Source organism: Bombus pascuorum, chromosome 7, assembly GCF_905332965.1.
Source record: "Bombus pascuorum chromosome 7, iyBomPasc1.1, whole genome shotgun sequence".
NCBI classification, from domain to species: domain Eukaryota; kingdom Metazoa; phylum Arthropoda; class Insecta; order Hymenoptera; family Apidae; genus Bombus; species Bombus pascuorum.
Window position 1 is genome coordinate 8,032,099 of NC_083494.1, and position 12,169 is coordinate 8,044,267.

The window sequence follows — 12,169 nt, forward strand, 5'->3', positions numbered from 1 at the left end:
AAGTTTCTCCTTACTGTCGCGTCTGGCCGAGATTCCTTTCGAATTCGTCGTCGACCGTGCGTCCTTCGATCGCGAATATTCGATGGATCGTAGAAAAGGAAACGTTTTCAAGCTATGCATACTTTGTACTAACCCTCTGTTCGAAGGATCGAAGAATTAGCAATTTTTAAAAGTTTCTTCTATGTATAACATTGAAATTAGGACTCAGGTCTTATTACTAATATATTTGCCAATTTCTTTTTTCAAATAAGCTACTACGACGTTTTTGTTCTCGTTATCCGTTTGTTCATAAGATGGAACATTCTTCAACATGCAGATTCTTCTCTTTTTTTAAGTAGTAGTTTATATCTCCTCGAATAATGGGAACGATAAACTCTAGCTGCACGACAAATTATTGCGATTAACAACGTAGTCAACTTACCTCGAACGCCATTGTCCAAAGCTCGAATCTTCAAGCTTGATCCTATAATTTTATTGAAATTGTATTTTTGAAAGAAACCATCTAGGAGAAACTGATTAACAACGCCAATTTTCTAACCGTCTCATTTATTTGGTAACTCATAGATATACACGTTAACGTTCTCTTAAACCTAGAGAGAAATGAAAACGCAGGAGGACCGTGTGTCCCGTTTCACTCCTATCGATGGTTTTGGGAGGGCGATGAAGAAAAGAAAAAGAAGGACAATCAAAGAACGAAGAACGAGCCTAGCGACTGGCTTCGTCCAAAAATCATTAGAAAAATACACAGTTTACGCGCAAATCCTTTCAAACTGAATTAATTCTCGTCGATGTTGCGAACTTATTTCTCGCGTTTAATGACGTTTACCTCGTTCCCTAGGCGGGTGTACGTGTTTCTCTGTTTGTGTGTGTATACGTGCCGGTGTGTGTATATATAAATACGTTCTCGCGTTCCTTTCGCAGGATTCTCTCTGTCGACGAAAATCGTTCGATTAATTCGCCCGACATGTTCGCTCATTTACAAGTTTTTCTACTTTCGTTAATTTCCACGCGGGGAGGGAGGTGGCCCGTTTCGAACCAACGAGACGGCTTCGTTTCTCATTACGCTCAAAATCTGACAGACGAATCCTAGTACCAGGATCGCGTTTCAAGCCGATTTCCGCATTTAACCACGATAAGCGCTGCAAATTTGAGCTTCGTTATTTCGATTTATCTACAATTTCGTTCGAACCCACAACGAAGCCACCAGCGATCCCTTTATCTTCGTTTCTCGATGTGCCATAGGTGACCGTCGTCCCCTGGTGATTCACTATGACACGCCTGTGAAATTGAGTTCTCCGTCGCGTTCCAGCCAATTTCGGTAATTGCTACGAAATTGCGGTAAAAACTGGGTCGAATCGTTGATCGTACGGATAATGCGACTGATCCGGGTCAGTCTGTCGGATCCTCGTGTTCCTGCCGATCGTTTTAACGCGTTAAATGCTGTCCATGACCAGCCACTTTGACAAGCGCTGGTATTTATTAAGCCCGTGAACGATCGTTTCACCTCGCGGCTATTATCGACAATAAGCGTGGATTCGCGTGTATTCATAAATCGTCGCGATTTCTCTTTAACACGGAATCTCAGGTCCAACGATCCACGTTGGATCACGAGCGATCATGTCGAGGTTAATCGCGTCGTTTCGTGACCGTACGTATCATTCACACGAAAAATCTACAACACACAATCGACTCACGAGAGCATCGTATTATGCCAAACAACCCTTCAACCTTCTTATAAGATCGAAGAAACGCGGACACTTTGTGCTATCTGCCCATCGTCGATGTCACGAATCTTCGCCTGATCGCTGTATCTATATACAAACGCGAGAACAGATTGCCAAGCGACAAAAAATCAATTTTTCTTTTTTAAGTATTAAGTATATTTTATCTGATTCGTTTCACCGCGAAAGGAACGACAATGGCATACGACGAAACGGACACAATCAATGGTACGTGGCTTCGTTGATATGTTCTACTTAACGTCGAAATTTTTATTATCGCACGGCCTCCTTCGACCAACCTTTTCTCCTCGACGATCGTCGCCGATTATATCTCTCCTCTATAGAACGGATGAAAAGGAATGCTCGACTCTTACACGGACAACACTCATATCTCTCTCGGCATCGATAATTCGCAGCAGTACTCGTAATGCGAATAATTCCGCCGTTTCACCGTCGATTCACGCCCACCCCGTGGGATAACTCGGTCTTTCGATAGCAATTCGTCCCTTGTCTGGACGATCTTCAACTTTTGTTCTCAGACGTGTGGTTGTTCAAAGCCACGGGTTTGTTGTTGGGTTCCCGCGGTACCCGCGGATCGTACGACGGATATTGAAACTAGGGCATTGGATGAGTTACAACGACGGTTTATTTACAGTTCGAGAGTTGCCTCTCTGATGGGAAACTTCGATGTTGCAAGCTGAAGGATGGCTTAAGTTTATGAAGAGAGAGGATCGAAATAATTCGAAGCAAACAGAGGTGAGATGGAAGCGACGAATGGAAGCGAGGGCTCTCGTTTATCCGTCAGTTATCTCCGCGAGGAACTAGGCGAGATCGACAGGAGTCGCGGCTAACCAGTACACACATCGACGTTTCTTGGCATCTTATATTTACTCGCGTTAAGAATACGAATCGTACAAAACAACTATTAACGCGCATCCGTTGCTCCATCGACCCTGTTGATTCACGTTTCGCCTCTCCGCCTTTACAAAATTCTTCACTATATGCGATATTCGCCATTTCCTTTCAACCGCGAACAGAGTGTAGCCGAATTTTCGTAGGCGATAAATTCTTCGAAGGAACTCCAAGACACGAGTAGTACCGGTCGATGGCGAATAGCTCGCGCCTGTTCTCGCGTAACGAAATCCACATAAATATCGAAGAGCAGGATGAAAAGGAGACGCCTGCCGTCGGAAAGTTTCGCCATCAGCCGGTACTCTGGTGGAGATCAACGTCCACGAACTCTTTAAAGTCGCTTTCGTTCGACGTTACGAAACTTTTAGCCACGATACGACAACTTTACTTGGTCGTCGGTTCTTCCAAACCTTCCTCCGTCTTTTCCATTTTCTTCCCTCTTTATTTATACCCAGGAGGAAGGAAGTTCGTCTGTCGCGGCGGCGTGGAGGAGAGGTCGAAGCCCCAGGGTCAGTCGATCCTCCGTGGTAGAGCGAACGGGCGGCGGTTGGACAGTAATTGATTAGCCTTTGCTACTAGGCTTCTCCGAAATCGAGCGTTCGATCAGAGACTTCTTTCACCTTCTCTTAAATACACCCACTCGCTCTCTTATTCTCTCTCTCTTTTCGCTTTCTCTCGTTTTCTTTCGTTTGTTACATAGCGGATTTTTTTTCATTTTGTTCTTTAGTTTAGGTAGATAGGTTTAATCGGTTACTTAGGCGCGTTGATTAGTTACGACTCCCAGCAGCGGACCTTCCTCCGCTTCCTTCTAGCCTACTTGTTGCGTGTTCGGATAACTTTCTGGCAAAATCGCGCGTTGGATGGCTTCGAGTTAACGATCAACCCGCTACTCTTCTCTCCATCGTCGTTATCTGGTTTATATTTTACTTTAGCCTTATTCTTTCCCTTTAAGAGTATCTGCACAGCTCGCTCGTACACCGTCCTAATCGTCGTCGTATCAACGGAAATAAGGAAGAGCGTAATTGTCCTACAATAAGGATATCACGACTTCTGAATGAAAATTGAAGATTCCAGTTTGCGAGTCACTCTTCCTGTGGTCCGTCGAATAATTTTTTCTTCTTCGTTTCTGTGTATCCTGCCTGCCACCCTCTTCTTTTCCTCTCTCCTCCTCTTTCTCTCTTCCTTCTTGTGTTTCTGGGCAATTCGAGGAGCTCAGTGAAGGAAGACGCTGGTGACGGACCTGGTGGTGTGGGGTGGCAGGTCGGGGGCCTCCGTGGGGGCCCCCTCGTACCCCTATGCGCTCAGGCCAAGCCGGTGGATCTTCGCTGAGAGAAAGTTGTGGAGGACGAACACGATCGGCTTGGGACAGCTCTCGAGGTCCAGCTCCTGGAATTTTGGGAATCAAGCATCCTTAAATAAATTACTATAACGTACGTTTTATTACAATTACTACACATTTACCAAGTAATATCAAGTATAGTATCAATTAACAAAACGAAAGAAAAGTAAGAGCAGTCTTAAATTGTCTCTCTTAGATGAGCATCTAGTTCAACTAAACCAATAATTCACCGTTTTCTTTTTATTTTACAAACCGAATTTCCCAGCCAAAACCTGATTCTAAGGATTTGTAATAGGATTTTTCACGAAAATATCGACGTTCTTTTCGTTTCTTTCGGCCCATTCGATAAAAATTACATCTACTTTTTCACGATCGATATAGACAATGAAACGTTTATTTAGTCTTGCGACCTTCCACGTCAAATTGAAAATAGAACCAATCGATGGGTTATTGTTTCTTCCGGGCGCGGGAGGAGATCGCGGCCGATCGGTCGCTTAATAAAAAATTCCAAGGAGAAACGATCCGGAGGATTCTCCATTTGCGGTTTCGCTTCAGAGGCAGCTCGAGAGCGGAATAATTTTTCCATCGTGACGTCTGTCGCGGGAAATTCTACCTCGATGCTTTTTCTCACCCTCCACCCCCCTGGCCCACGCCCAACCCCCGTGACACCCACCCTCCTAGCTTCCAGAGAGCCGGAGCGTTATGAATGGCCATTGAACAGCGGGAGAGAACCGGACGACGGTGTTTGGGAAAGATGTAAAATACGTATTCTACGGTATCGTGCTCCGGCATCAAGGGCTCTTTCAAAGTGACGAGCACAATGGGATTACTCGGTGCACAGTCCTCTTTTTCACGATATCTCCGCCTCTCGTCCAAGATAATAATCTCGATAGTCTAGGTGGAGTCAATTAAAATTCTCAATACCATGGCCGACGGCAGAAAGGAAGCCTTCTTTTTCTCGTTGCACAATGAAATTCTTCCTCCCGATCGCGAGACGAAACGCGTCGCGTTATTATCGAACACGTCAGGTCCAGCTAGATATATTCCCCGTTAATTCTCCTTCGTTCGTGGAAGCTCGTAAGAAAATCGTGGCAACATTAAAACACGAATAATAGTCCTTTAGGATGAGATTGCAGGAAGAGTACAAGGGAGAAATATGATAAGTTACGTTTCTTTGCTTTGTAGATGGGTTTGATTTGAAAATTCAATACTTTGTCATCTTGTAACGTCGTGTGCTGTTGCTCGAGTTCGTTCGAAGCTGCGTTCGGTGGAAAAACGAAAGAAGTGGGAAATTACCACAAGATCGTCCATGCCAGATTATTTCTACAGACTTTCAAAGATTTATCGGTTATTTTTTAACCTCATAGATTCTTCCCCTTTCCGATAAGATTCTATTAAAATCTTTGTTTTATTTCTCGAGTAACTTCGAAATGGACTTCGCTCTATGATTTTTACATGGAATGTTATTTTTAAGCGGATGTCAGAATAATATTGGGTTTTTAAGGAACTTGATAGAGTAGAAATTTTACAGAACTTAATAAAGCCTATTAATAAGCAAATTTTCTGTCGGACATCACTCACAATCTCGCCATCCTCGCCGCCAAAGTCGAGCCACAGTAAACGCGCCCCGTCGTCCGCTGACATTTTCAGTTTATCAAAGGATCTTCGCCAGAGTGCAGTCGGAGACGAGCTTGGACTCACCCCGTTACCTCCTACACCTCTGGTTCCAGCGGCGTACAACGCGAAACCGTCTTCGTGGTTCACGACCAGCTGACAAGCTTTCCCTTGCCACGTGCACCCTTTGGACAAACAAAAGGCAAGACTGATAATTAGAATTTTATCTAGCGCCAGAGCACGTTAAAGACGAAAAATTTAGAATCGTAATGCGTTTCCCGGAATGCAAGAATTTGACAGGAAAAAATATTAGCGTAATTAATTTTTCCAATTAATAACGAGATTAGTAGTGTACCTCGGCACCAAATTTCGAAATTTTTGGTGGATAGTGGATACACGAAACGAGAATACAAAAGTACGGTGGTCGGGCGGATTGCGGGCGAAATAAGAATTCTTTGGCAAAGCTGAGCTAAATTACATAGCACCAGTCGCGATCGAGGGAGAATAATCTTGCAATAAAACCATGTCACCGACTATAGTGAAAGTCATCTGAATCGCGTCGATGCCAAACAATGAAGTGCTTTAATAAAACCGAGCTAAATTAAACAACACTCAATCGATCGCAAAGTAAAAAATAATCCGATGAAATCGAGTTAGACCAAACAACATCATCCAGTCGTAAACCGTAAAGAAAGAAAAAGAGGAAATTGCCCGATGAAAATGAAACGTGGAACAAAAGGATGGAAACGCGATTTCTAATAATTTCAATTCGTTGTTTTAGAAATTGCAACATATACATTATTTTGTTATTCCTAATTACAAGATAATCAATAAATATTTTTAACGCTTCTCTAGTCTGCAAATTTCATTAGCAAATCACAATGTATGGAAGAGACGTATCTGACAGTGACTTTTGTTTCACTCGAGTTACGAAAAAAAGATTACTCACGAACTGTATATTCACGTAAAGAGTGAGCGGCCGCGTGGCAACCCTGAACGATCGCCCTGGCCCAGGCAGCTAAATCCCTTCGCGTCTCGGCTCTCAGATGATGCGTCACGACGCCGTCGATGGTGCCCACTCGCACCGCGAACGTGGCTGCGTGCTGCGTCGCACCGCTACTGCTACTTCCTGCCTCGTTCTGTCTCGCTGGTGACGACACCAACCTGCAAGCATAAAATTCGAAATTCGAAAATGAAATCTCAAATTTCTTCTTCTCGCTTCTTCTCTCCGTAGAATAAGGTACGCCCTTTGTTACGTCCGGTGACTCTACGTTCGAGGCGGCTACCAGCTGTGCATGTAGAATTAAGCGGGCAGCAATAATCCTAAGGAACTGTCATGAAACGAAGCTTTTTGATGTATCGTTAAGTCCGTCAATTGGCATAAACATCTTCGAGTCAAGACGTTCCTTATGGTTATTGCTCCATCAGGTAAAAATTGGGGAAACGTGGGTTGTCCGATATTTCCCAGGATTCCACCCACAAGCGACCAGTGGTGGAGCGATCATCACCGAACAAGAGTTTTCCTTTGCAACAGCATCGTCATCGGACTTCGACTACAGATCAGTCAACATATTTGCATTGGTTCATCAACTTAGGACTGTCAACATCTCTTTACCGCGTTTTCACCCTTCAATCATTCACCTACTTAACTTATAGCTTACGTACCAGTGTAACTATCTTTTCTACAATATTGTTGGAAATATATATTATTTTTGAACTGTGAATCAAGTGTTATACTAATTAAACCACCTCTACTATCCTAATCGAAATAGGGGATCGATCAGTTCGTGGCGTCGATTGTCTAATCGTAACGGGAATTTATGACTCCCGTAGACGCGTTTCTCCGCGACTGGTCGAAGAAACACCCTCCTTCCTTTCATTTCGCTCGTTCCCTTTCTTTTATTACTGTATTATTAGGTTCTTTATTTAGGGGAGCAGATGGTAATCGAGAGTATCGGTAAGGGGATAAAGAGAAAATTTCATCGGTATCGTTGCAAATTTAGAAGCACCCCCGGTTGTCGAGATCGAATAGCACGGGGTTGAATTCAACGTAAGCGAAATTTTTTTACGAACACGTGAATTCAGCGCGGCGTGAACTACCTTGCAGGGTAAATTACCTCGCGCGATCCACCCTCCGTCGTAAAAATCGCTCGCGGCTTTATTGCGCGTGGCACGGAGTCGACTGACACCGGAGAGGCTCTCTTCAAACCCCCCGCGCTCTGCAATCTGTCCGCTGACGAATGGTTCTGACGTACGCGGAGCTCGCGTTCGTTAGATTTATAGATTTTTCGGGAGGACGTTGGTAAAAAATATGCCGGCCAAAATGGCTATGCGGCGAGAAGAGGTGGGAAAAGGGCGATTCGCATAATGGGATAGCTTTGGAGAAATGGATACCACGGAGAATTGCGTGTCATCGATGTCATCGAGTTGCAGAAAATTTCAAACCGCAAGGGACGATCGTTTTATTGTAAAATTTGAATGAGACTTTAAATGCGAATTTTGGAATATTTTATCTGGTATTCTATATTTCATCGGATAATGTCAATCATGTTCATAAAATAGAGAAATTATTCCGTAATATCAAGGAATTTTCAAGTATCATAGTCAACTATATTACAGTCGTAATTTAAACAACTCCATTCTATATTTAAAAATTTCTAATTTTCCCAAAACCACCTTTCGGTAATCCAAGTTTCGTTTTAATTTCACCAACACCATATACAGTATGTATACAGAAATCGATCCTCAAAACTGTTTGCTTACGACTCGACGAAAATACAATCGACGATTCGATAATAAGAATAATAATAAATTAATTATTCATTAACGAGTGGGCACTTTTTTTACAATAACATGATAAAATATTAGGAGCACGGTAAAAAACATTCAGATCCTTGTACATACTACGTAAATTTTCGCAAAATTTTACCTGAACGACAGTACGATGTGACAATCAATGTACAATATGCGATATCAGTGTCGCACAAAGACAGAAAAATTTTGTATCAGTTCACCAATATAGTTTTCTTATACTTTGACTTCTACTTCGTGAAAGAAGGCAAATTAGTCGGTGTATTTGTTAAATTCTATAGATGCTTGACTTGAAAAGGAATATTAACCCTTTGCACTCTGAATTTTATTTTAATTTTGTTAGCAGTAGCTCCCAATGCTTTTAAGCGTTTTATTTGAAATTTAATTTAATTAAAAAATAAGAGAATTTAAATAAATAAATAAAGAAAGAAATTCACGTAAACACCAGTTTTATTCACACTATTGTTGTATTTTGTAATTTTTAAGTGTATGCTGTATCCTGAAACAATTTCCAGGATACAATCCTGGTTTTCTTTCGCACGTTTCACAAAAAAAGGTTGGACTGAAAGAACGTCGAGTGGGTTTCGACAAAAGGTTCTCCTGAGATAAAAACTGCTGTCGAGTCACACTGGACATAGAAGTGCAAAGGGTTAAAATTAATTTGCCTATCGCTAGACCAGAACATTTAATTATATTGTTTAAAATATCGTGTAATAATTACGCTTTACCTTCAAACATCTCTAATTCCAATTTCCAAAAAACCAGTACGACAACTTTCCTAAATACTTTCCGATAGTCTTTTTCAACAAACATCCAACTTCCCTCCAATTCTTTTATCCACAGAAATAAAACTAGATCTTGAAACCTTCGCGATCCACTCATTACGTAACGCTATCGGATTCACCAGTGCGGAAAGGATGGGTTATTCGCGTTCACCCGTTATACAGAGTAGCGGTGCGCACGTCGAATAACGTATGAGTTCCTCCGGGTGTAATCCCGGGTCGGGCGTTCCTCTCGGATCGCGTTCGACGGGTTTTCCCTGGCCCCGGGAACGTTTCCCACTTCTGATAGTCAATGCTTCTGAAAGGGGAAAGTTTCCGCGAGATTCGGAATCACGCGAGACGCGCCAGAACGCATTACGCTGCGTCGCGTGCATCGCGGATGGCTGCGACGAATCGTGAATAACAAACGACGGTTCGGCTCGTGATCTCGCGTTTCAATCGACATCGATCGTCCCCAGCTCCGGTAACTACGATCAGCGCGATAATGGAGGGTAGAGGGTGGTTTTTGGCTGCATGGAAACTGTGATTTCAGTTGTCGGTTCGCTTGATTTTTCCGGAATGCATAATAACTGGTATTAATTACAATAAATGAATAATTCTATCTGTGACAGTGAACATCGCGAGATCCATATGCGGGTTGCTATCACGTGCATTTATAATTGGGTTCTTTGCGCGATAAACGGAAATACGTTTGGCATTAACACTAGAACTACCACACCAGATAAATTTACTTGTTTTACAATTTTATTTTAAAATTCCTACTTCATGTTATATTTCTTTGCACGCTGATGTAATGACTTTCGCAACGATAACTAAAAGAATAACATAATGAATCTTATTTTATTTTCTATGTATTCAAACTCAAAATAATTTTCTATCAAGGCTACTTATACCATTTTTTTAAGTGTTTATTTATACCAAGATTTGTTTTTTTTTTAATACATTGAAGTAATTCACATAAACTATGAATTAGAATAAGGTGTGTTAGGCAAAGGTATCGACGGTACGACGTAGCCATACTGTACTGAGTGTCGTGGTTTTTACAATTTTTGTGTTTTCGTTCTTGTGTTGATTTTTTTTGGATTTAAGCCGCTGGGGAGCGGTGCTTTTGTGTGTTCTTGTTTATGTTGTTATTTTTGTCCTGAAACTTGGCCGCAAAACAGGACGCTTCGGGGCTACTTATACCAATACCAGTCAAAATGACTGGCACTTGTCAAAGTGTAAAAGGGTCCTGCAATCTGTTTATCGAACTCCAATTAACCAGTTTCCTCGTTTTGTACAACTTCCCACACGTTTTTAACATGTTCACTGCGTATCATTCGATATGATGATATCAGTTATCAGGAAAATTCTGGATCGATCGCTAGATCGCTAGATGCTAACGCTAGAAATGCCACAGCAGTCAAAACGACCAGTTCTAGAATTTTATAAATTTGTCAAGCCTCGTTTAGGGATCATGGTCCCAGATGGATTAATAATACCAACAATGTACTACGTAACATGGAATTCCTTCTGTAAGAAAGCAATAAATCAATAAATATAAAAATATTCTATTATTACGTATTTTTTAAAGACTAGTCATTTTGCTTCGTGTTAACTATCGGTAGTTCTAGTGTTAATCGATCGGCTCGATGATCAAAGCGAAGTTGATGTGAGAAGAAAGCAGCACCGCGTAAATATTGTTGTTAAATTGTGTCAAAGACTGTGAAGTATTCTTCGCTCTTTATTCTGCCAGAGATCACGATATCTCCAAATATAAATATCGTACAATTTTTGTCTTCAACGCAGGCAAAAGAACGCATTAAAAGATATCAAAGAATCCATGAATAAACGAATTATCACATCGAAGAGATGGGGGAAGTGAATTAATTCTGGTTGGTCGACGACTTAACTTATGAAACAACAACCTTCGCAGTCTCGTTCGTGGACGATTATTACAGCTAAAAATCGACTGAATACCGCCGGAGCGCACTCCAGTAGAGAGCTTCGAGGGTGTCATTGAAATAATTAAGCAGTCAGTCGAACAAACAGCGAAACGAAGGCGAACTGGAATAAAAAGAAGACGAGGGGAAAGCGCGAAGAAGAAGAACCAAGCGATTGCTCTTCAGCTACGATAATCGAGTGTCAACGAAGAAACAGAAGCAGCAGAAATAGGACAGAGGGAAGAGGAACAGCCGGGCGTAACGCAAAGCTAAGAAGTCCAAAGAGAAATATAGAACGGGTACCGTAGAATGGGTAGAAAAGAAAAGAAGAAAATAGGGTGGCGAGGGGTGACGGGGATAAACGGAAAAGCAACGGATGGTAAATAAAGGCGTTAAACGAGAATGGATGTTCGTCCGAGGCCTGTAATCCCGGCCAAAAGGGACGAAGCAGAAGCCGTTTGCAACTTGGAAGGGGTAAACTTTCTTCTCTACCCTTGTGAAGACGAGGAGGAAGAAGTGTTTCGGTCGTAGCCGAATCACTTCCGGTTTGTCTCGCAGTAAAACTTCCTTAAGTCGGTCATTTCGTACCTCCGTGGGCCCGATACGGACCTCCTCGACCGGAAATAGCTTTTCGGTACTCCACTTTCCACCCCCGACCACCCCCTTTTCTCTCACCTCTTTCTCAGCCAACCCTCTCTTCTCCCTTTCTCCTATCGCTTCTACCGGTTTTCTTCGTTTTTTGGCCAAAGACGGTTGAAAGTGGACACGAGACAGCATCGACCACCGTTCAACGTCCGGGAAACTTTCGGAAAAGTCGGGTCTCGCCTTCTTCGCGGTGAAATAAACGGATCGATGATCGGGTTACCGAGATTAGGTCCGCCCGGGGGCAATACCATGTTAAGCTCCACAGTTTTTGAAGTTGAAGAACACGATTAAGCTTATTGTGTCATCAGAAACGAGTCTGTTGAGATCATAAAAAGGTAACCATTTTGTAATTGTCTAAGAAAAATGGAACGCACGCATGGGACATTCGAGTTCAAGTATATTACCTTTATCAAACGAAATACT

General features: G+C 42.4%; 1 protein-coding gene across 2 annotated transcripts in view; it reads right to left on the reverse strand.

The window, feature by feature from the left end:
* Positions 1–529: 529 nt before the first annotated feature.
* The window catches only part of LOC132908513 (beta-1-syntrophin), a 369,364-nt gene continuing 357,724 nt past the window's right edge, over positions 530–12,169 (reverse strand). For both annotated transcript variants that reach the window (XM_060962557.1, XM_060962559.1), the window contains exons 6-8: positions 6,536–6,750; positions 5,554–5,771; positions 530–4,019 (exon numbers count right to left, since the gene is read on the reverse strand). In XM_060962557.1, coding sequence (XP_060818540.1) covers positions 3,927–4,019; positions 5,554–5,771; positions 6,536–6,750 — 526 coding nt within the window. In that variant the 3' untranslated portion in view covers positions 530–3,926. The remainder of the gene's footprint in view (positions 4,020–5,553; positions 5,772–6,535; positions 6,751–12,169) is intronic.